Raw genomic sequence first — 25328 nt, 5'->3', positions numbered from 1 at the left:
GGGAGAGCCCTTCTCGGAAAGTGGGAGAGCGGGCTGTGCGGAGGCCAATGGGTGGGTTCCCCCTGGTTCCCGCGGGGAGCGGTCTGCGGTCACCTCCGTCCCTCCTGTCGGGATTCAAGGTCTTCCAGGAAGGGGAGGAGAGGGTCCGACTTGGTTACTCCGAGTGGAGTGTGTGTCGTTTGGTTCCGAGGGAACGTGTGGCCAGGCTGGAGCTGCAATTCCGAGAACGGAGGGGGAGCCCGCGCTCATTAAAGAGCAGGCGGTTCCCTGCTGCACCTGGCGCCAGCGTTGTGGGACTTCTCCCGTGTTTCCGCAGAAGCTGGCAGTCCGCTTTTTACATGCAGTCTCCCCACTTTTGAATGTTGACAAGTAAATTTTCCCCTTAATGTTGTGCAGGCCAAAGGAAACGTGTCGTCTGGAATGGGCTTACGGGTTACGCCGGCACGTCTCCGCGAGAAAGGAATAAAGTGATGAAGTTGCTGCTGTTCCTGTTACTTCTGGTGCCACATGTGCTCTTGAGATCTGTGCCATAAGGCACTCAGTCATTCTTACTATGCTAAAGAGGAAATACTTACTCGAGGATGTATACTAATACCTGGCCTAGAAGAAACTTGTTTATGTAAGTTTCACGAACTGTTTATTATGTCCGTTTTCCTCAGAGTGAAAGAAAACACTTGTTAGACATTATCTGCAAAGTAAGAGAGTGATTGCTTTCTCAAACTGTGGCCTGGGGACCACCTGCATCCGAATTAAATTTAAAATTGACTCCCTAGCCTCACCCCAGAGCTAGTGAATCACAAGTCACTGGGAGCGGAGTTGAGAATCTGCCAACTTCTGAAATTGGAGAACTGCTGGACTACATACAGCATTAGAGCTCCGGTAAGGAGTCAACAGGGTAAGGCTGACTTCTGATCCTGTACTTTCTTTCTTGCCTTTCTTCCAAGCTTGATGTTTGGTAGGAGAGGTTCGTGTTGTTATGAAATGCTAAGCAACTGCTCAGTGCCCACTGCTGACTTTTTATCATAGAGAGTGGGGGGAAGTAGTTTCTTCAGAAAGGGCTTTAGGTGGCTGCAACTTGAATGGAAGGGAGTGGGAAGTTAAAGCACTTGTCTTGAAGCTGTATTTGCAAAGTGGGCAGTTTCACATTTCTTTAGGGGTAGCTTTGGAGAGTCTGATGGAATTGCCCCTAGACACCACCACTACTTATGACCATAATGTTTATTGCTTGGAATAATGCATTCTGATGGCAGCGAATTTCAGTCCTAAAGCAGTACAGGTTCATTTCTGTAATACTGTTTGATTATGTCATTTGTTTTATTTTTTTAATTGAGATGCCTTCCTTCCTACAAAGTGTTTTGAGTTTCTGCTATGCGAATTTGCACATTGGCTGGCCCTTGTAATGGCTTTTGTAGAGGCAGTGTGATGCCGTAGCATGCACAGTTTTGTAGGTTTAAACAATGCCTTTTTGAAGAGAGGAGAGACTTTTTTGAGCACCTTCTGTGTGCCTGGCACTGTATTAAGAGTTTGGAGCACATGTGATGATTCTAAATGTGAAAGCACTTTGGAAAGAATAGCCATTAAGCAACTGTTAAGTGGCATTAGAGGTAGTGTTAGTGATTAACATAAATTCTAGACTATGGAAATTGTTTGACATGGAGGAGCCCAGTTAAAATATTGAAGAGCAATGGTTATCAAATATCTAAACATTAGCAGTTTCTATATCGAATTCTAAGTTTTTTCCTTTTATTTTTCTCCAACTTTCTGATAAATATATTTTGCTTTAAATATCGCTGTTTTCCCTTTCTCCTTTTATATCATGTAGTTAATTTGGCACTATGGGGATACAAGGATTGCTACAATTTATCAAAGAAGCTTCTGAACCCATCCACGTGAGGAAGTATAAAGGGCAGGTAGTGGCTGTGGATACATATTGCTGGCTTCACAAAGGAGCTATTGCTTGTGCTGAAAAACTAGCCAAAGGTGAACCTACTGATAGGTAAGTTTGGACCTTATATATTCTTTGATAATTACGAATGAGACTTACAGTGTTATTTTTCCAGAAACAAATCGTTTTCGCTCAATGCAAGAATTTATCAAGAAGTGAGAGTTTGTGTCTTATTGCGAAATCAGAGATGACTTCCACCTGTGATATAGGCCTACTTTTCATCCGTTGTAATAAGCAGATGGACAAAGACCAAAGGTTGTTTCGTTTGTTCTTTACATAAGATAAATTTTTTTAACAATATTTTGAAAATCCATGATGATTTCAGACATCCATTTTTGGGTACAGAAGACACACTGCTAATCCCTGTTAGCAAAGAAAAAAAGTAAATGTCCTTTAAAATTTCATTATAATTGCATATTTGCTTTCCCCTAAATTGTGCTTGATAATCAGCAGGTCCCAATCACTGTTCTACGCCGGTGCAGGTTCATTGTCACTGATCTACAGCAAATAGAAAAATAAAGATAACATAGTGAGTCATTAAGAAGAGCATATTTGATTTAAAAAGGTTATCTTTTAAGATTATGTTTTTCCGTTTCTTTTTTTTTTTGAGCCCATGTATATTTTTTCTTTTTTTTTTTTTTATTATTTCAGCATATTATGGGGTTACATAAGTTTAGGTTATGTATATTGCCCTTTCCTCCCCCCCCCCGTTTCTATTTTTGAACTTAAATATCCTTTATTAAATGATGGGTGTTATAAATGCAGCTGTTTTTGTTAATTGACTTGTCAGATTAAAAAAAAAAACAGAATACAACATGTGATCCTTGATTAGATCCTGGATTTGGGAAAAATAGTAGCAGTGGCATGCTGGAGCCAGCTCGTGTGAGCTCACTATACACCATCTCTTCTCAACTTGGCTTTCATTGACTCCTTGTTGGTCACTTATCACCATTGTGGAATATTCATGTCAGGAAAATCGGGCATCCCTTCCCCCAGAACTACTTGTTAGACGTTTACCAGGATACTATTGGACATAAGAAACATTACTGGGGCAACTGGGCAAATTTTAACACAGACTGTGTATTATATAGTATTGTGTCACTGTTAAATTTCCTAGGTGTGATATGGTACTGTTGGAGGAATCAGGTGTTTATTGTACTATTCTTTCAACTTTTCAATACATTTGAAATTTTTTAAAATTAAAAAATGGGGGAAGAAGACCGGATTTGGCACCAAAAATGACAGAATTAGAAGAGATATCAAAGCTCTTTAATCTGCAGATAAGGAAACCATGGCTTGGAGGGTCAAGTAAAGTAACCTACCGGACATTACATGGCTCATAATAATATCCAAGGCAGGACTTGAACCCAAGTCTAATAAATTAGAATTTCCATTTCCTTTGAAAACATTTACTTAGAAAACAAAAACCTCATTCAGAATTGCCTTATCTAGTTTAAAATAGAGCAAAAGTTATTACCTTAAGAAAGACAAAACATTTAAATGTGTTTTTCTTTTTTTTTTTCCTATAGGTATGTAGGATTTTGTATGAAATTTTTAAATATGTTACTGTCTCACGGGATCAAGCCTATTCTCGTATTTGATGGCTGCACTTTACCTTCTAAAAAGGAAGTAGAAAAGTCCAGAAGAGAGTAAGTTAATTCTCTACTTAATCTCTACTTAATCTTAACTTAATTGCACTAAGGTCAGATGTTGTAGTCTGTAGGTTACCAATCTTTAAAAATTTTAAGCTGGTCATAGTGGTACATGCCTTTAGTCCAAGGTACTCAGGAGGCTGAGTCAGGAGGATCGTTTGAGGATTCAAGGCTGTAATGTACTATGATCGCACCTGTAAATACCCATTGCACATTGCATCCCAGCCTGGGTGACATAGCGAGACCCTGTCTCTAAAAATAAATAAATAAAATTTTAATTTGTGGAGGCTTATTTTATAGCCTAGTACATGAACAAATTTCCTTAAATGTTCTGTGCGTACTAGATTATTTTCACTAGTTTAAAAAATGTCTTAGTTACTGCATTTTCTTTTGACATAAAGCATTGCTGTGGAAAAATCTATCTTGTGTGTGTGTGCATGTGTGTATCATAAATCACTTGTTATTTTTGCCTAGAAGCCCAAAGCCTCTAGATTAATATTCTCAAGGATCTGGTGTGCACTTTCAAATGAGCCAGACATTTTTTTAATTCTAGGAAAATTTCTTGAATTATGGTTTTATTATAGTTTCTTGAGTCAGCCTCTTAATTGTTTTTTTATATTTAAAAAATGTGCTTGCCTTACAGAAGGCGACAGGCCAATCTTCTTAAGGGAAAGCAGCTTCTTCGTGAGGGGAAAGTCGCCGAAGCCCGAGAATGTTTTACCCGATCTATCAATGTCACACATGCGATGGCCCACAAAGTAATTAAAGTAAGTGAATAAGAAATGAAGCCAAAGGAACAAATGGCTTAGTTTCGTAAGTTGTTTATTAATAGAGTAAGAAAATCAGAGGAGGAAAATTGTTCTAGACCTAACCTCAAGTAAAGGGCAGGTGTCCAAGGAAGAAGAAAACAGTACCGTTAGATAGTGGAGTCCAGCAATTTCCAACGCATAAATCCTAAGGAGTAAGTGAGGCTCTTCCTTTTGAGAAAAGTGACTTGAATAGATAAACTCTGTCCGCATGTACCATAGAGATGAAAGGGACAAACTCCTGGAGGTTTCAGCCTCACCCCACTCATGTAGTCTGCAACACTTACTGTAACCTTCACCCTCAAATGAGGGTCAGAGATCTGTCGAACCATCCTCGTGGCCTCAGGAACCCTACTGCTGCATAGAAGCTTCTTTCTGTATATGTCAACATGCCCACAGTCCCAGCCTTCACTTTCCCCTTTTTAGGGCCTGTGTTCAAACTACTTCGTAAAGGCCGGGCGCGGTGGCTCACGCCTGTAATCCTAGCACTCTGGGAGGCCGAGGCGGGTGGATCGCTCGAGGTCAGGAGTTGGAGACCAGCCTGAGCAAGAGCGAGACCCCGTCTCTACTACAAATAGAAAGAAATGATCTGGCCAACTAAAAAAAATATATATAGAAAAAATTAGCCAAGCATGGTGGCACATGCCTGTCATCCCAGCTACTCAGGAGGCTGAGGCAGTAGGATCCCTTGAGCCCAGGAGTTTGAGGTTGCTGTGAGCTAGGCTGACGCCATGGCCACTCACTCTAGCCTGGGCAATAAAGCGAGACTTTGTCTCAAAAAAAAAAAAGAAACAAACTACTTCGTAAAGACATGATGATAAAGGCTTTTTTTTTTTTTTTTTTTAGCTTACAGTTCTTCCATTTGGTTCCTGAGTTAAGCACTAAAATTCGTATTTAGGCCCTTTTTCATGTGGCTATTTCTTTGCTCTTTCTGTATGGTCAAGGTTGAAGGAAAGGATGGGGTGCTGGAGAAGGTGTGAAGTGTGAGGGGAAACGTGTGCTCTGTTTAGCCGCAGGAAGAGAGGCTGCACTGTGTGCGGAAGGAGAGAAGAAACCCCAGTGGTACACAAATAGTGGTGTAAAAGGGCGAGAGTAGGACACTCGCTGGGCAAACAAAAACCGAGAAAAACAACAGATTGCAAGTTGTCACCAGTATTGATGGTAGCAGGATCTTGATACCTCTTTGCCCATATTTCACTTCCCAGAGCCTCTCCTCAAGGCCTTGGGAACTGTTCCCCATGATTTGGGACAAGGAAATTCCAGTTCCAACTGCCTGGATTTTGAGACAGAGGCTATGATATGGACTGTTTTTCTTGGCAAGGTTATTTTAAAAGTATTTGCCCACAGTGCATTGCTTTAAGCATAGTGATTAGGGTCTATAATTTTATGGATACAGTCTCAGATAGACTGACAGGACAACCTGTTATTTTTATGGGGAAACTACATTCAAAGCTCCAAACAAATATCTTGTATACTTTTGGAACGTAATCATTCTTAAGATGGAAGCTTTCTGTAATTTGAAATAATTCATTTTGTAGCTCGTCGGGTTTTTTTTTTCTCTGTGTAGCAATATTTCTTTTCACCAAATTTATGAATTATTTTTTAATTTAATGGCTATATGATCAGTTCAACATGTACTAGAACTAAAGGTAGAAAAACTCTACTTCAAAGGCAATGATTTTTCGAAAATAATATTAGCATGTGTATGTTGAGGTTAGTAATGAAGTGGTTTTGAAACAGGAAGCTGTTTAGTGCTTTCCAGATGCTGAGCGGGAGATTGACTGTGATCCTCTCTGACAGGCGGCTCGGTCTCAGGGAGTAGACTGCCTCGTGGCTCCATATGAAGCTGATGCGCAGTTGGCCTATCTCAACAAAGCTGGCATTGTGCAAGCTATAATTACAGAGGACTCTGATCTCCTTGCTTTCGGCTGTAAAAAGGTACTTACCTGTAACCACTACATATTACTTTTCTACGTAGATAGAAGTAGTATACATAAATCAAGGAACTGAAGTTTTTCCTCTCCAGAAATAATTATTGAATATGTATAATTACCATCTATTTTTATAATGTTAATTATTTTGTTTAAAATGAAAAGAAGAGTTTTTCTGCTTGACTTTTATATAATCTGGACATTTTTTCAGAGTAACCCCCTAAGGTTGGAGGGTTTTGGTGGCTCACACCAGTAATCCCAGCACTTTGAGAGGCTGACATTGGAGGATTGCTTGAGGCCAGGAATTCAAGATCAGCTTGGGCAACATAACAAGACCTCGTCTCTGCAAAAAATAAAAAATTAGCCAGGTGTTGTAGCAGGTGCCTGTAGTCCCAGCTACTCAGGAGGCTGAGGCAGGAGGATCACTTGAACCCAGCAGTTTGAGGTTACAGTGAGCTATGATCACGCCACTGTACTCCAGTCTGGGTGACAGAGCGAGACCCTATCTCTAAAAAAAATAAAAAATAATGATAACATATGCTGTACATTTTCTAATTAAGTTAGATGAATTAATTTAATCTACTAATGGGAAGTTATGCAGTTATTTAGAATTATGTATGAAACTATTTAATGGAAAACTTTGTCATGAGATAGTAAGGGGAGAAATGAAGATACAAAACTATAGGATGATCTCATTTTTGTTAATGCCTATATTATTTATTTTCGTAGATGACCAGAAGGATCTATATGAAAAGATTAATGCTGGGTAATAGTGATAAATGATGGAATATGGGCAACTTCTGTTTTCTTCCTGGATTTCTGTATTTTCCAGATTTTCTGTTAATGCAATAAACATATATAACTTATTGTTAATAATAAGAAAAGCGTAACTTTAAAGTGTAAAAGTGAGAAGGAAGGAGAAAATGTTTTTTGTATGCATTACCATTTGATCATCATGACAACCCTGTGAAATAAACAGGTACAAAAAGAGCTTTCTTTATATCAGACTCGGGACAATCGAGTCCTGGCTGTATCGCCTTGTCCTAGTCATATTCTATGCTTTAGTTTAATTTATGTGCACATTTAGTAATCATTAACATGCCAAGCTATAACTCCTATCTCTCAGTGTTAACAGTGAAAAACAAGAAAGGTTTCTTAGAATTACTGTCATGGATTAATGACAAATAAAAGTGGCCCTTCCAGGTGTTAACAATTTCCCTTCCTTTTGAAGGTGATTTTAAAAATGGACCAGTTTGGAAATGGACTAGAAATTGATCAGGCTCGGCTAGGAATGTGCAAACAGCTCGGGGATGTGTTCACAGAAGAGAAGTTCCGTTACATGTGCATTCTTTCAGGCTGTGACTATCTGCCATCCCTGCGTGGAATCGGATTAGCAAAGGCATGCAAAGTACTAAGACTGGCCAATAATCCCGATATTGTAAAGGTAAGGGTGATCTTTAATAATAGGATGAACCACTCAGAATATGGATTTTAAATATTCTGTTACGTCAATAGCCTATATTATGTCATTAAAAGGAGCAAATGACTAAAACACCAGAACTTTGCTCCTAGCAACTAACAAACATTGGAAGAACCATGTATTCAGCAATCGACAGAAAAGTAGTAGTGATTTCTGAAATGAAGATGAAGATAAAGAGACATAAGGGCAAAATATTCTGGGGTCGAATTAATGTTAAACTCAGTCTTTTGATTGATTCTCAAACTTTTTGGTGTCAGGATTTACCTTTACACTCCTAAAAGCTCTTTGTGGTAATAATTTTTGTTTATGTGGGTTATAACTATTGATATGTACCAAATTAAAAGTTAAAAATTTAAATGATTATCAATTCACTTAAACTTTATAATAAACTCATTGTGTATTAACATAAATAGCAGGTTTTTATGAAAAATAACTATATTTTTCAAAACAAAAATAGAGGAATTGTACATTTATGCAAATCTCTTTAATATGGCTTAATGGAAGACAGCTGGAGCCTCATACAGGTTGAGCATCCCTAATCTGAAAATCTGAAATGCTCCAAAATCTGAAACTTTTTGAGCCACCAGCATGACAAGTGGAAAATGTCATACCTGATCTCGTGTGAGGGGTGTACAAAATGATTAAAAATATTGTATAAAATTATTTTCAGACTATGTATAAGATATATATGAAACAAATGGATTTTGCATTTAGACTTGGGTCCCATCCCCAAGATACCTTATTATGCACATGCAAATATTTCAAAATTCAAAAAAAAATCCAAAATCTGAAATACTTCTGGTCCCAAGCATTTCGATTAACGTATACTCAATATGTATCTACTTCCTCATTTGGTCTCATTTGATATCTTATGTCATATATCCTCTGAAAAATTCTGACACTCCATGTATCACTACTGTGTAGTTTTTCTTAAAAAATAAGCATAAAGAAGCTCATCTTTCCCCTGGGTAGGTCTCTAAAGCCCTCAGAGTTTGCAGAGCAGAAATTCCATTTTCTATTTCTTTTTTTTTTTTTTTTTCTCTGTTGCCCAGGCTAGAGTGAGTGCCGTGGCGTCAGCCTAGCTCACAGCAACCTCAAACTCCTGAGCTCAAGCGATCCTCCTGTCTCAGCCTCCCGAGTAGCTGGGACTACAGGCATGCACCACCATGCCCGGCTAATTTTTTCTATATATATTTTTAGCTGTCCATATAATTTCTTTCTATTTTTAGTAGAGATGGGGTCTCGCTCTTGCTCAGGCTGGTCTCGAACTCCTGAGCTCAAACGATCCGCCCACCTCGGCCTCCCAGAATGCTAGGATTACAGGCGTGAGCCACCGCGCCCGGCCCCATTTTCTATTTCTAAAAGTAGAAAGCATAAGTCCTCAGGGCTAAGGGTGATATAATATAATGGAAAGATCTCTAGGTTGGGAGATGGTATCTCAGTTGGGAATAGCGCCACATGCCCTAACTAGCCTGTGACTCCAGAATTACTTTAGTTCTCTGGGTCTTCCCTTCATGCATGAGTTTGATATATAATATTTAAGATCCCTGCTAGCTTTAAGCATCTGTGACTCATAGGAGTCAGAATGTCAACTTGGTTTAAAAATACGATCTAAAAATTTTGGGGTTTTTTTAATTCTCGGGTTTTGTATGTTTATTTTTTGCTTTCTAGGTGAAAGGGACTTTGAGGATGAAGAATATGTGTTACAGTTATACCTAGGAAAATAAACTTGACATATAACTGAATTTTTGGTCCTTTGGATTAATAGTAGAAAAACCAAAGAAAATACTAGTTATGAGACTTAGGATTTTAAGTGACATGACATGATTGTGTTTGCTGGCAGAGTTTTTTAACATAGATGAAAGCAATTGATTTTTCAGTCCCCCCTCATTGCTCCTTTAATGTAAAACTGATCAGACTTGAGGATAACATGTTCCCTATTCTTTAGTTGCAGATAAAATATTTTTGTATCCATTGTTAGATTATCAAGAAAATTGGACATTATCTCAAGATGAATATAACAGTACCAGAAGATTACATCCAAGGATTTATTCGAGCCAACAATACCTTCCTTTATCAGCTCGTTTTTGATCCCATCACAAGGAAACTAATCCCTCTGAATGCCTACGAAGATGACATTGATCCTGAAACACTAAGCTATGCTGGGCGGTATCCTTTCTGAACCAGAATGGTAGAATTTTGTGCTTCTTCAGTATTTTAATGGTGATATTTTTCATGAGACGTTCAGGAAAAAGCTTGCAAATTGTTTTTTGCTATCTTTTTTATAGTGAAATGTGTATTTTGTTCATTTTAATCACCATGTTAGTGAAAATTTAGAATAGCTTTTTGTTTATAAATCTGAGGCTCCTCTTCTATAGCATGCTAATTACTTAGATTGCCTGAGAGGAGCATGCACAGGATCTGTCACTTATGGTACACATTCCCAAGGTAGCATTTCAGAGAACCCCTTGTGGCTAACAAGCTCGGTTTGTCAGGAAGAGCATTCTGGGTATTTGAATGTACTGGGAGAGGATGTCCTTTCTATAGCTGCTGGCCATGTGCACTCAGGCAGATGCAGAGCCCTGAGTCACTTAGATGGTGGCTGGGACTTTCCCCTCCACCTCCCTTGAAAGAGAGGGACTTAGTGATGACTTGGGGCTTTGCTTCGCAAGATGTTCAACTCCTCCAGAGACAAATAGACACTAGCAAACTATGCCTGTGGTTTCCAGTAATGTTGATGTGGAAAGTAAATAGGATCCATTTAAGTCCTAAACCTGAAGATTTTCTGTGACAATAGAAAACGTTTTTCTTTTTTTGTTTTTCTTTTTTTTTTTTTTTTCTAAGACAGAGTCTCACTCTGTTGCCCAGTCTAGAGTGAGTGCCGTGGCATCAGCCTAGCTCACAGCAACCTCAAACTCCTGAGCTCAAAGGATCCTCCTGTCTCAGCCTCCTGAGTAGCTGGGACTACAGGCATGCACCACCATGCCCAGCTAATTTTTTTCTATATATATATTTTTTTAGCTGTCCATATAATTTCTTTGTATTTTTAGTAGAGTTGGGGTCGGTCTCGCTCTTGCTCAGGCTGGTCTCAAACTCCTGAGCTCAAACGATCCGCCCACCTCGGCCTCCCAGAGTGCTAGGATTACAGGCGTGAGCCACCACGCCCGGCCAGAAAACGTTTTTCTATCTTAGTACAGTATCATTTGGTTAGTTGTTAAAGGCATTTTTCCTTAATCTTACCAACCTAGGTATGTTGATGATTCTATAGCTCTTCAAATAGCACTTGGAAATAAAGATATAAATACTTTTGAACAGATCGATGACTACAGTCCGGACACTGCCACGGTAACATTTTCATGACTGCTGTGTAAAAATCACACGTTAGTTATGTCTCGGGAACTGCGATTAAAGGCAAATCTTGATTTACCAAACATCTTTTAAGCATTTCTATATCCAGGCACTGTGCAGAGTGTACACTGAAAACAACTTGATCCTAGAGAAATTACATCTCTTAGAACATAGGTACACTGGTAAATTTTTTTAAATTAATAAGTAACCACATTATGTATTATCAGACTTTTATACTTAAACATTTCATTTGAATGTACTAAGCATTTGATGCCTTTTTTCCTCATCTCACCCCATTCAGCCTCTGTGGCATTTGGCATTGTTGAAGGAATATTACCCTTGGGAGTAAAAGCTGTTTTTTACTCATTCACAATTTAGCAAATATTCTGTTTTGGTCTTTTCTCTCTCATGGTGGAGACTGTCTTCTGTCCATTTATTTGTCCATATTTGGAGAGATACTGAAAAGTTCACTGAAAGCTTTGTGTGAAGGAGAGGGGCTTATCTAAGTCTTGGACTTCACTCTTGGGTGATCTAGTTGGTGAGAAGCTGGCTTTGCTTTGTGAATTCTCTGATATCCAGATTGTTTCTCTGTACTTACATTTTTCCAAGAAGGGATCATCTGATTTCTGCTTAGGGTATTAAACTTGGCTGTCTGCATTTTGAGAACAGGATATGGGAAGTGAGTTGGGGTAGGCCAGGAAGGGGCAGCGTGGCCCCTCACCATTTAATATTAGCCTTTCATTTAATCAGTGTTTTTAGACAAATGATCTCTCCGCCTTCTGAAATGCCTGCTGTTTCTACGTTACTGTTTCTGGATTTCAAAAGTTTAGTTGCTCTCGTTCTGAAGGTGGGTGGGTGTTAGCTGACTGTATGATCAGGTTGGAGATGGAGACACAGGGCCATATAACCCCCCTCTTTTCAGCCCTCCCCCTACCAGTGGCCTCCGTGGTATCTGGTGCCTTAAATTCCTGAGCCTTTCTCTAGTTTCTATGGGTGGAATTGACTTCCCTTTGGTATTTTCTTCTGTGGGCACTTAATCTGACTTCTTTTCTGCTAAGTCTTTTAAATTCTTCCATCTATATCTTCACTATGGTTTGGAAGTTACAGATATCTCCTAATTGTATTACAGATGGAGTTTGTGTTTCTTGTTCTTATTTTGGTGAGTGATTATGGAAAGAAGGAGACCAAAAAGTATTTGCTCTGCTATCTTTACACATTGGATTTATTGATACTATTATGATTTCATTCCATTTTTAAAGGAAAATTCTTAAGCTTTTCCTTTGTCTCAGAAACTAAGAAAATAAAAATAGTTGGTTGTATTGAATATGTCCAGTTACTAATGGGCAGGTTATAGATTGCTAAGGTGGCCATCCTTCCCAAGCCCAGCTCTCTGTTAGATCTTTCCCTTTCTCATAGAGAAATTTCTATAGGAACCATAATTATACACCAAACTAATTCACCCAGCTGGTTTTCTAATTGCCTATTTGTTTTTTCCATTAAACCATCAGTGGGGTCTAATGCCATGAGCCATACTGCTAGAACTGTTGATCATTGTCTTCCAAAATATGTTGTGATTGTGAGTAACTTATATTAGCATTAAAAGTGCTTATTTTCCAAAACTAACTGACATTAAGCCCTTTCTCAGAGCAAGTTTTTTGCAAGACTCAGTGTAGACCAAAGTAGATTTCTGTTTCTCTGTGTTGTCCAGGAAAGATGATACCAGGTATCAGTCTTAATAGAAACTAGTATTTTGTAACTTAAGATTATTTTGCTTTGAATTCAACCAATTTCTAGACGTAGGATAGTTGATTACTTTAAATACATAATTTTACGGTTTTAACTCAGGTGCATCTTAAAGCATTTATAAATGATTATTTAGAGGCATACTGACAGATAATTAAGCTAATTAATATTGTGTATGAAAAAAATACTCAAATTTTAAAGGCACTTTATTCCTAGCCACATTTCATCAATTGCAGTCTCCTTTCTTGCACTGTTCATCTTAGGAAGATTTATTTTTTATTTCTTAGAAATAAGCTGACAAGGCTCTTGACTCTCATTAGACGAGAAACAGGCCTAAGAATACAAGACACATTTAATGAAAAGTATAGGACCGACCAGCAAAGTAAGAAATGTTATCAGAGGACAGATATTCTACCAAATGCTTTTCTTTTTAAGAGTAACTTAATATGTTTATTTATAACTTAGGTTGCTACACAGGGAAATAGATTGATTATTTTCCTATTTAAAGTGACCTTTTTCTTTTTCTTTTTTTAGCCTGCCCAATTAAGAAGTCATAGTTGGAATGACAAAACATGTCAAACGTCATCTAATGTTAATAGCATTTGGCATAGGAATTATTGTCCTCGACTAGAGTTGGATATTGTTTCAGATGCTACACAATTAAAGAAAAATTCAAGTACTGTGGGAATTGAACAAGTGATTAGTACTAAAGGGTTAAATCTTCCAAGGAAGCCATCCATTGTGAAAAGACCAAGAAGTGGTATGTATTTCATGTTTGCAAAATGCTACTTAGTATTGGCGATATTTAGGAAATCTTTGCCAAACCCAAGGTCACTAAGATTTTTCTCCTGTTTTCTTCTAGAAATTTTGTAGTGTTAGCTCTTATATTTAGGCCTGTGGTCCATTTTGAGTTAATTTTTATAATATAATGTGAAGTATGGATCAAGCAAAGTTCCTTACCTTGCATGTGGCAATTCAATTGTTCAGTACCATTTGCTAAGAAGTTTTCCTTTCCCTATTTAATTGCCTTGGGACATGTGGTGAAAATCAGTTGACCACGTGTACATGGGTCTTTTTCTGAACTCTGGTATTCTGTACCATTGCTCTCTTTATCAGTCTTTACGTCAGGCACGTTCTTGACTACTGCAGCTTTATAGTAAATCTTGAACTCCGGTAGTATAAATCCCCTAAGTTTAAAAAGCTGTTTTGGATATTCTGTGTTCTTCACGTTTCCACATAAGATAACGTATAAAAGTACCTGGCATATAACAAGTACAATGTATGTGTTAGTTCCTTTTCTTCTGCTACCATGAAGAAAGACATGCTGTTCCTCTTATGTAGAGAGCTCATTATCAGTAAGTTCTTTATGTCAGACTAAGTCTACTTTTTTATAACTACCACTTATCAATGGATTTTGTCCATGGGCACACAAGAACAAAAACAAAACCAAAAAAGCTAGATTAAATTTAATCCCTATTTCATATAACAGTCCTTCAGATGTTTAGAGACAGTCATTGTGACTCTCCTAAATTTCTCTTCCAGGCCATAGTTCCTCATCTCTTTAGGTTGGGCTTTGTTTTTTAATAATGTGTAATTGATCCAGTGAGTATGATTGTTGAAATACGGTCTACTTAGCACAGAATGGAGTAAATATTTAGAACTGTGGCACTATTTCAGGCCTTCATCCAGAGACCGTGCTTTTATTTTTACAAACTAAGACTGCATTAGCTTTTATTAGCATTCGTGCCATTTTGCTGGCATTTGCTGAGTTGATAATTGAAATCTGCCAAGTTTATAATCGAAATTTGCCAGTTGCTGTTAAGTCAGGTACAGTTTATATTTTAAATTTAAATGTGGGTTAATTTATCCCTATCGTGGTAATCTTAATTCATTTTAGTTCATTGTTCTGCCTGTTAATTTTTTTTTTTGTTTTGAATCTTTGTAATGTCTTCTAATAAGTGGGTATTATCTATGTCTTCTGGAAATGAAATTAGTATGGCTTCCTACGTCTTAAAGTTTTGGTTAAAATGTTTTTGCTTATATAATATTTACCTGAATCAGAGCAAGTACAGAAATCTAGAGCACATGAGACAGACTTTCTTTCAGACTAACACTCACCAGTAGTCTTTTAGGGCTGTACAACCTGCTGCAAATCCACATAACTAATATATAATAGATACTGCTCTACATGATCCACTAGTATAATATGAGAGACACTGAAGCATCTTACTGAATTCAAGATAGGCTCAATGTGTGAATTCCCCTGAATGGCCATGCTAACCACCTTATCATTAAAAGAAAATGAGGTTAATCTGGTGTGGCTTCTTGGAGAAGGCTTGCTGGGGATCCTAGAATACTTGTTTTTTCTTCTGTAAGGGTTCGCAATTTTCCGCATAATAAAACAAATTTAGTTTTTGCCAGGAATCAAAATCTAGTTTACTGATAGAGCTTTGTAAAAATCTGTGCCTTTTCAAAATGGAGACTTCAGCTTGTCTCCAGTATTCTGATACCTCCCACCTATCCCACCAACTCAAAGATTACAATTGTGTGCGCTTGTGCCTCTGTAGGTCTTACCAACCTAAAGATTACAATTGTGTGCGCTTGTGCCTCTGTAGGTCTTACCAACCTAAAGATTACAATTGTGTGCGCTTGTGCCTCCGTGCAGTGGAAGCTGTTCAGACTCAGAATTAGTTGAACTAATTTAAAGCACCTTAGTGTTCTTGCCTATCTCAAGCTTTAACCTTTTGTATTATTAATATTTAGTTTTATGGTTTATTCTAATGCCATGGAATACATTTGACACAAAGCAATCTTCTTGGGTCTAATAGTGAAGTAATGATCAGAGCTAGAGCACACAAATACTTTTGACTACATGACAGTTACATATCAAAAACCATAACACATGGATAGTGTGTATAAATAGTTGCTGGGTTTATTGGAACATTTAAAAATCAATCATTAATCATATATTTACATATAAATTTCCCTAAAATTTTTTTACATTTGAAATTAGGCCTTTATTTTAATGAATATATAGCTATACAGAATGACTAGGCCCTGAAATTTTGATTTGGGTAATTTCACATAAAATTGCATAAATAATTGATATTAAATCTTAACTAATTTGTGAAATTATAAAGCTAAGGGAAGTGGTTTTTTTTTTTTTTTTTTTTTTCAGTCATCCCTGTGTTTCCTTTTATGAGGCATGGTTGAAAAAAGTAAGACTTTATCTTTAGGACAGTATGATATAGACTATGAGGTTAAGACCAAATCTAACTACAAATGAAACAAAGATTTACAGATAATTTTGTTTTTATTTAGAAGAGCTGTCAGAAGATGATCTGTTGAGTCAGTATTCTTTTTCATTTACAAAGAAGACCAAGAAGAATAGCTGTGAAGGTAATAAATCATTAAGCTTTTCTGAAATGTTCGTGCCAGACCTGGTTGAAGGAACTACCAACAAGAAAAGCTTAAGCACGCCACTGAGGACAAGAAATAAATTTGCAACATTTTTGCAGAGAAAAAATGAAGAAAGTGGTGCAGTTGTAGTTCCAGGAACCAGAAGCAGGTATAGTTATATCTGTAGAATGTTGATTATCTACTGTATTATGTACTGTTTTGATGTTTATTTTTGTCTTGAATAAATATTGAATCTAAAGGGAGGTAGGTATAGGACCTTTAATCTGATTACAGTTCTATCATGCATTGCTTTAGTTCTGACCTAAATGTATCACTGTTCCTTTACCTTCTATTACTTTTGTAATCTCTCCATACAGAATCAAAATAAAACAGGGTTGCAGCCCCTATTGTTACATTTTGCATTATAGAAATTCTGTTATTTTGGGAGTTTCTTCCCTCTGCCTTTTTTATTTCTGCTCTTTAGTTTCTCTGAGGCCTTACACAATTTTGCAAAGTATTTTCAGAAATATATTCAAATATAGATGACTATAGAGCTGTAATATTAATTGAGAACCTCAAAGCATGCTAGGTGCTGTGGTTACAAAAAAGAGAAAGATCTAGTTTTGTTTTTGAGAAGCTTATAGTTAGAAAAATAAGTACATAAACAAAGTCTTTCCATACAGTATGTTAAATACAGTGAGAAAGGCAGGCGTATGGTGTTTTGAGGGCAATTGAGGGGCATCTACTGCTGGGGCGATGGTTGGAAAGGGTGAGAGGGAAGGAACGAGTGTTGGGTGTCTCCCCCTAGTCTGTAAATACATGTGTATATGGATGATGACTTTTAGAAAGTCCTGTCTAAAAATTCATTGTGTAAATTATACATTTATGAGACTTTTTAAAAAGAAACCGGACCATTCTATTTTGAATCTTGACACCCTTTTGAGAAAACTCTAAAATACTTACCTATTCCTTCTGTTGTTTCCTTCTATTAGGTTTTTTTGCAGTTCTCTGGATTCTGCTGACTGTGTATTAGAAAAAGTGAGCAGCCAGCCTCTAGACGAAACTGCTATCAAGGATAAAGAGACCAGTCTGAATGAATCAGATCATCTAGACCTCGAAGGCAAGAAGCTGGTTGACACAAATGTAGCACATGATGCAAGTGATCAGATTCCAGATAACGGAACAGTGTTGGCAGACGAAGACTCTCAGTCTTTTAAGACCAGCAACTTCACAAGGACCATTTCACCACCCACTTTAGGGACACTACGAAGTTGTTTTAGTTGGTCTGGAGGTCTTGGAGAGTTTTCAAGAACTCCGAGCCCCTCTGCAAGCGCAGCATTGCAGCAGTTCCGAAGAAAAAGTGATTCCCCCACCTCCCTTCCTGAGAGTAGCATGTCTGATCTCTCTCAGCTGAAGAGTGATGAGTCAGGGGATGAATCTTACCCCTTCCATGAAGCGGGGTCTTCACAGTCCCAGGGAAGTGTAGAATTATCACTGCACAGCTTAAATGCATCGAAACTTTCTCAGTCTTCCAGTAAGGATTCCGATTCAGAGGTAAGTCAAGTTATGAAGACTTTGCTTTTAAATTCATGTATAAAAGAAAACAGGGTGTTAAACAGGTAATTGAGGAAATCTTGCCTACATTATGGAAATGACTAGCTGTCTTAATTTTTCATTCTAAGTCCTGTGTAGAAAAGTTCACGTTGTATGCATTTGAATGACTTCTCTCTTTCATATTTTAAATTCCTGTACATTTACTCTATACTTCCTGAATCACTGCATTCCATTAATATGTGTCTCAAATTATGGCACAGTTAAGACCTAAGCAGAATGATAATCTATGAAATGAAAAATTATTATAAATTTACTTTTTAAATCCTTAATATACTTTTGAATTCAAATAACATTTGAAACCTTTTAAGGAAATGGCTGTTAATGTGATGGGATCTGTCTTAAGTTTTAGAACTTCAGAAATACATTTTCATTCACTCTTCTTATTCCTGCTAAACTACAAAACAAAGTAGTAATACAAGCGATTTTATGTTATTCTGTTTTAAATTAATATAAGCATCCTAACCACTTTTTCCCCCACATAAAATATCTTTTATTCTGACATAAAATCAAAACCCCAAATAAGTACAGTCATGCACCACTTAAAAACAGGGATACAATCTGGGAAATGTGTCATTAGGTGATTCCGTCATCGTGGGGACATCACAGAGTGTACTGGCACAAACCTAGATGGTGTGGCTTACTAAACACCCAGGCTGTATGGTTGGCCTATTGCTCCTAGGCTACAAACCTGTATAGCATATTACTGTGCTGAATACTGTAGGCAAGTGTAACACAATGGCAAGCATTCGTGTATCTAAGCATAGAAAGGTACAGTAAAAATATGATGTTACAATCTTGCAGGACTACTGCTAAATATGCGGTCCATTTTTAACCAAAATGTTGTTATGCAGCACATAACTGTACTGCTCATAAGATTCAGTAACATATTTAAAAATGACATGATAGCATAATAGCTTTCTTTAAATATTAGTCATCTCAAATATACCAACATGACATACTTTACCAACCATAATTACCAAGTTGTAAGAACGATTATAACCACAGTAATATTTGACAGAACTTTGATGTCTGGTAATCCCAAATATTGAACAGCATCTAGTAAATCAGTATAGCTTGTATTTATCAAAAAGAAAGTTCCCAAAGGAAACTTGAGTTGTATTGGACTCAAATTGAAGAAAAAAGCCAAGTTAAAATGTGGAAGTAAGTTGTTTTTACTTGGAGAAAGCTGAAATCATTTTATATATTTGAACTCAAAATCTGTCCCATGTGGCATTTTTTATGTTTTTAGGAGTATGCCAGGCCAAACCCTTAGCTACCTTTGAGACTTTCGCTTTTCTTTTCTCTTTCTCTTGCTTTGCCTTCAGTTCATCCATACTGAGTACTATTCGTATTGGTCTAGAACATTGTATTTCTTTCACTATGAAGCTTTATTTTAGTGTTATCTTTTTTATTTTTCACCTCATACTGCATTTTTTCTTAGTGCCATTTGGGTACCACCACAGTTGCTATCTCTTGAACATCTTTCATAAGAACATCTCTGTCTATTGGTGAGGATATAAAGTCTTCTGAGTTCCTCTGGGGCATTCTGGATCCTTGAGTGCGGCCCCTCGACTGAATCCAAACTTCACAGAACAAATCCCCAATAGGATTTATTCTGTAAAATGTGGATTCAGTCAAAAGGCCGCACTCCAAGGATCCAGAAGGCCACATGTGGCCCCAGGGCTTCTGGTTCCCCACTCCTAACTGGGTAGAATCCCAAGATAAATATTTAAAAAAGAAAGAAAACTCCTGGAAAAAAATGCAGAAGTATAAAGTTTTCTGAATTTCCATTCATTGTCCTTTTTTATTTGACTGTCATGGGAATACAGATTATAAGAGAACTCTCCATCTATAGAAAAATCTTACCTGATGGAATTAGAGGCAGAGAGGGTAGCTCTTAAAGTCATTCTAAAGGTAAAAGGGTACTGTGCAGTTATCAGGGGGTAAAAGAAAAATAAAATAAAATAAAAAAAGTAAAAGAGCATTTGATACAGTACTACTCCATTTCTTGAAAGTAGATGGCATTTTTCTCTTTAAAGTTGAACATGTTAGACAATTTAAAGAAGGGATGCGGAGCCGCACTGGCTCAACAATTTACTTCTCCGGCTGAAACGTCTCGCCGGCTTCTTCAGTGAAACTGGCAAATGTTATCCTTTCTATATTGGATTCCTTTTCTTTTATTAATTCTATCCCATGTTTTTACTTATTTTCCATTGTGTTGAATACTGTTTTGTTGTAAAAATTCGATAGTAAAAATCTAATTTTATTTTATTTTTTTTTTGATTTGGGGGATCTAGGAATCTGATTGCAATATTACGTCACCTGATAATCAAGGTAATCAGGCCTCCAAGCTACATTTATCTCATTTTTCAAGAAAAGATTCAATTCTAAGGAACAAGGTAAAACACTTTAACTTTTTTTTATTTCAGAAGCAATGCATATTTATTATTAGAAAATGAGAAATAAAAGCAAAATTAAAAATTAAAATGCCTATATTTTCATTTATGCAAAAATAATCTATTTTCAAACTTCAGTTGTTTTAACAGAATGGTCTTAAAACAAGCATTTATTCTTCAGGTTCCTGGGCTATATAAATCTAGTTCTATGGATTCTCTTTCTACAACCAAGATCAAACCTCTAGTACCTGCCAGAGTCAGCGGGCTGAGCAAGAAGCCAGCAGGCATCCAGAAGAGAAAGCAGCACCATAATGCTGAGAACAAGCCAGGATTGCAGATAAAGATCAATGAGCTCTGGAAAAATTTTGGATTTAAAAAGTGAGTTGCCTTTTCCTTATTCTGAAATAAGATTATTCTTTTCCATAATTTCACTCTCTTTCTCCTAGCTCTTTCTAGTTTTGTATGAATCAATTTGTTTCTCTCACCAAAAGAGAATTATTTTTCTGTATTCCCTTTAGCCAACTCTTTATAAGTATATTTAATTTCAGTTTCTATACCTTGTTTTCATAAAAAGATGGGAAACTGAAAAACCAGTTTTCAGTCTGGCTTTGGGGGTCTCCCTGTTGTTAAGCAAATTACTTTTCCAGGCTGGAAGACTCTTGGCTTTCTTTTCTTCTTAAATTTCAGGGCTGTAATGAAGATAAAGTTTTAAACAAGGGGCAGGAGCATAGTGCTATATCATATTCCCCTAAATTACCACATTTAAAATGGGGATGTATAATTATGGTAAAGATTTAAAAAAAGGTAAAATGGGGAGAATCATTGAGTTTATATGATGAATTTATCAGACTTCTAATGTGGCAACTATTAATACTATTTTAAAAGAGTTAATCCTCTGTATAGCTACATTTTTTAAGCATAATACTTCCTTCTGTTAGACTGCAAAATTAGCCACAGAGTAGCATTGGTTTATAGTTAATTTTCTTGTTCTATTCAATAAAGCAAATGTGCTGAGTTTAATGAACATGTTTTTTCTTTAAGTTACGTGGGGTGATAGGAAACCTTACCTAATAGAAATATTGTCCCAGTTTGATGAGATGGTATGAGTGGAAACACTTTGTAAATAAGTAAGTGCTGGACAATTGTTTCTTAGTTTACATTATGTAAAGTCCATAATTAAAGCATGTAGCAGCAGTTCTCAATCTTACTGTTTTTGGGAACCCTTTACACTCTTAATTATTGAGGGCCCAGACCACTTTGGTTTATATGAATTATACTTGTTAAGACTTAACCATCATAGAAATTAAAATAGGCAATTGAAACACTTACTTATTTTAAAATAACAATAAGCCCATAACATATGAATGTAAGTAGTGTATTTTTAAGAAAAAATAGCTATATTTTCCAAAACCAAAAAAGAAAAGGTAAGAAAAAGTGGCATTGTTTTTACATTTTGCAAATCTTTACTGTCTGGTGTAATAGAACTCAGCTGGATTCTTATATCTGCTGCTACATTTGATCTCTTATGATTTAGTGTTTTGGTTGATGAAGGAAATGACCGAAATTTGGCTCTACACATATTTGTAGTTAGAAAGTATATATATTAATAACCTTTTTAGATAATTGTAAATTTTATTCTTTGCTATTATACCAAAATTCAACAAGTAGTAGTTTCTTAAGGTTAGTTGCAACACAGAATATGAAAACATATCAACTGACCTTTCATACTCTGTGTTATGTTATAATCCACTGATGGACTTTTAATGCATCTTTTACTTATGCGTGATATTGTAACATCACGAATTGGTAATTTGGAAAATATTGGTTCATTGAGTTGTACTTCTCTTTCCAATGTTGACATATTTTATTATAGAATATAAAGAAAAAAATCACAATCAGCAAAGCCTTAAACATTAGAAAACTGTTGAGTAGCAGATGCAGGTTTTTCAAAATTCTAATTTTCACTTGAAAGCTTGAATTTTATCATTGGCAACAAGTCTCAAAATACTGTTAGTATTTTAAAGTAACAGACACTCTATTGATTTTTTGAGAGGTCCTTTGCCAAATACCTAAATTTGAACACCTGTAGTGTCACATGTGCTTTTCCTTGAGATGACTTTGAGATGAAATACAAGTGCTTTACGTGTACTTCCCATTTGGTCACAGACTATTAAGAAGTGTACCAAAGGGTTGAGATTTAATAAAATTAATGATTTACTGCTTCATCAAAAACATTCTTGAGACTTTTCTTTAACTGTAAGTGCATGGAGGTGGAAAAATACCAGTGCTACTAGTTATTAGTTATGAAGTTTGATGCCACTGCCGGGTTCATGCTGACTCTCGCCAGCAGTTCTACTCAGTTCTGCTTTGCTGTCATCAGTACAAATGTCAGCACAGCAGAAAAGGCAAATAAAGTCCAAATATTGTACGAATAGTTTGTATCTTGGAAACTCCATGAAAGGGTCTTGGGACTCTCCAGAGGTCTGTGGAACAAACTTTGAGAACTGTTGATAAAAAGAAATTAAGGCTGCAACAGCACTCTTAAATGCCTTTTGGAAAATAGGACTTGTGTTTAATTTTTTTTGACAGGAGATATAATTACCTGTGGTATTTTCATAATAGGATTAAATTTTTTAGAATGTCCTTCCAGCAAAAAAGGGGCGGGGGGGGGTGAGGGAAAAAGGGAATAAAAGACAGGGCTTAGTCATTTGTTTGTGCTTCACTTACATTGGTTCTTAGCCACCTGCACTGAAAGGTGATTTTGAAAGCAGCAAGGAGCACTAAAATGCAAGACTCAAAATCTCCTGGGAGTACCCGGAGGAGACCCTGAATGTGTTATATAATGAACTGAAGCAGATTAGAATGTAAAGGGTCTAACCCTCTTCATATACCTCTATTTTGTCCAGATAGATTATTTCTTCTATAATATCCAGTACTGTAAAAACATCAATTTTATTTTTATTATATTTTGCAGAGACTCTGAAAAGCTTCCATCTTGTAAGAAGCCCCTGTCTCCAGTCAAAGATAACATCCAACTCACTCCAGAAGCAGAAGAGGATATATTTAACAAACCTGAATGTGTGCGCATTCAGAGAGCAATATTCCAATAAACACAGACTGCTGAGAGGCCACTGCCCATGAGAGAATCTTATCAATTTGAAGTCCATATTTGGGAGTGAGGCAATTACCAGCCTGAAAGATTTGTTCTTAGATCTATACCATTTTTAAAATAGCACACATTTTGTATATTAACTATCTAATTGTTTCTTTTGCTCAGCTTTTTAAATAGAAGAATAATTTTATCTTTGACAGTTTTTTGGAAGTTTTAATGTTAATTGGGCAAATCCCCTGACATTTATAAAAATCTACTCTAAAGATTTCTATAATGTTGTCAAATAGAAAGGTAGTAAGTGGAAAACCACAGTCCTAGGGGAAATCATTGTATTTCTCCAGGCTTTGAATTTTCCATCTGCCTTTCCTCTCCATCCTTTAGGGTTGAATTGAAAATAAAGTTGCTGGGGTGGGAGGGATAGTTGGAAGGGTTAAAGATCATTACACAAATGGGACAGTGCTCTGTTATTCCTGAAGTTTGGTTGGATTACAGGCTTACACTGAAGGAAAACTGTTTTCAGCCGCATATGAAAGGAACTACTTCTTGTATCATTAATATTCTTAAACTTCAAAATAGCCTCAGTTTTAATATATCTTTTTTGAAATGTGGGCTAAAAATTCCTTGAAATAGATTTAAAACTAGTGCCCTAAACACTACGTAAGATACTAAAGCTGCAGGGTCTGTGATATGTACAGTCAGCAAGGAAACAGGGAGATATCTGGAAAGAGAACTAGCTACACAAGTGAAGTTCTGAAGTGACAGGAAGTAGAGGAATTATAAAAGTATTTGTGAATATAGGGGATGAAGGAAAGGGAGCCAGAGTATTTTAATTTTTAAGTGAGACTTAGTGGTGGACCCTAGGAAAATGAGATTAGAATGGAACAAAAACATAATCAAAACTGTAAAAAACAAACCATAAAAACTGAAAACCAAAAAGGCCCAATCTGGAAAAGACCTAATCCAGTGAACAAAGCAGATGTGAATTCCCAATGAATGTTTCCTGTTATGAAACAAATTAGGAAGGTGAATCAAATATTATCTACAAATACTTATCTCCTCAGCCACTAAAAATGCCACTTAAATGGTGGGAAATGAATAAAACATATATCCCCAAGGGATAACAGAATGGAAGAGGAGACATCAGGCAAGGAAACTGATCCCTGAGTGGTAAGTGATTTAGCAAAGAAATGTTAATATTTCTAGTGGCAGAGAAGCCAACAAGAGGTGAAAGTCTAGATGGAAACATCGTGCTGGTTCCTCTGAAGCCAGAGGTGCAGAGTAAGGCTGAAACGGGATCGGTTTTGAAAACCTTTAAAAACAGGGTGGGAAAAGGGGAAGGTGGTAGAATTGCCATAGCGTTCAATCTTCTAATCCCCACATGACAGCAACTGGACAGCAAAGTCAAAAACCTGTAACAATGTTTACAACAAATTTGGGTGCTTTTGTATCTTTAAATCCCAAAATATAAGTGGGTGAAGACAAGTCACCGACAGCTGCCAGAACACAAGATGGTGTTGGCATCTAGAAGAGAGGAAACAGGGCGTCTAACGACCTGAGAACAGAACTTCAGAATAACCTTCGAAACACAGCAGGCCAGGTTGCAAACAGCATTTGACGCTGGGAGAGGCTTTGCCCACTTCAGCGGTGGATGCGCAAGCCATGCACTGCTGTCTGAAGGACTGAAGCACTAGCCCCTAGAAGTATTGACCCTTCACCAGGTTCATCCGGGCTCCCGTCCAGAACCGTGTCCCACACAAGAGAAACTGCTGGGATGAAGCCAAATTGAGCAAGAGAGATGAGAAGAAGGTTGAAATACAAGTAGCAGAAGGAACAGTCAACAAAATCCTCAACAGAATACCTTTTTTTGAACACTTAAAAAAAAAAGAAAAACCTCCAAGAAGC

At 36.9% G+C, this 25328-nt stretch overlaps 1 protein-coding gene across 2 annotated transcripts; it reads left to right on the top strand.

Annotated features, from left to right (window-relative positions):
* Positions 1–1835: 1835 nt before the first annotated feature.
* Positions 1836–23424, top strand: EXO1 (exonuclease 1). Of its 2 annotated transcripts, none has more exons than XM_069484648.1 (13): positions 1836–1996; positions 3475–3594; positions 4241–4364; positions 6204–6341; positions 7566–7778; positions 9796–9983; positions 11063–11159; positions 13440–13665; positions 16230–16473; positions 17297–17858; positions 20216–20317; positions 20496–20692; positions 23289–23424. In XM_069484648.1, exons 1-13 carry the CDS (start codon positions 1836–1838, stop codon positions 23422–23424), a joined length of 2508 nt encoding a protein of 835 aa, XP_069340749.1. The 2 variants fall into 2 exon arrangements, with proteins under 2 accessions (XP_069340749.1, XP_069340748.1); XM_069484647.1 differs by having other exon boundaries at positions 16227–16473.
* Positions 23425–25328: the final 1904 nt, after the last annotated feature.

This window comes from Eulemur rufifrons, chromosome 11 (genome assembly GCF_041146395.1).
Source record: "Eulemur rufifrons isolate Redbay chromosome 11, OSU_ERuf_1, whole genome shotgun sequence".
In the NCBI taxonomy this organism is placed as follows: Eukaryota; Metazoa; Chordata; class Mammalia; order Primates; family Lemuridae; genus Eulemur; species Eulemur rufifrons.
This window is presented reverse-complemented; position numbering and strand designations above follow the sequence as displayed.

Excerpts from the sequence above, each read along its gene's own strand:
- EXO1 (XM_069484647.1), top strand. The coding sequence starts at position 1,836 with ATGGGGATACAAGGATTGCTACAATTTATCAAAGAAGCTTCTGAACCC. Across the intron at positions 9,984-11,062 it reads ACACTAAGCTATGCTGGGCG|GTATGTTGATGATTCTATAG; the intron begins GTATCCTTTCTG and ends TTACCAACCTAG. Across the intron at positions 16,474-17,296 it reads GTTCCAGGAACCAGAAGCAG|GTTTTTTTGCAGTTCTCTGG; the intron begins GTATAGTTATAT and ends TCCTTCTATTAG.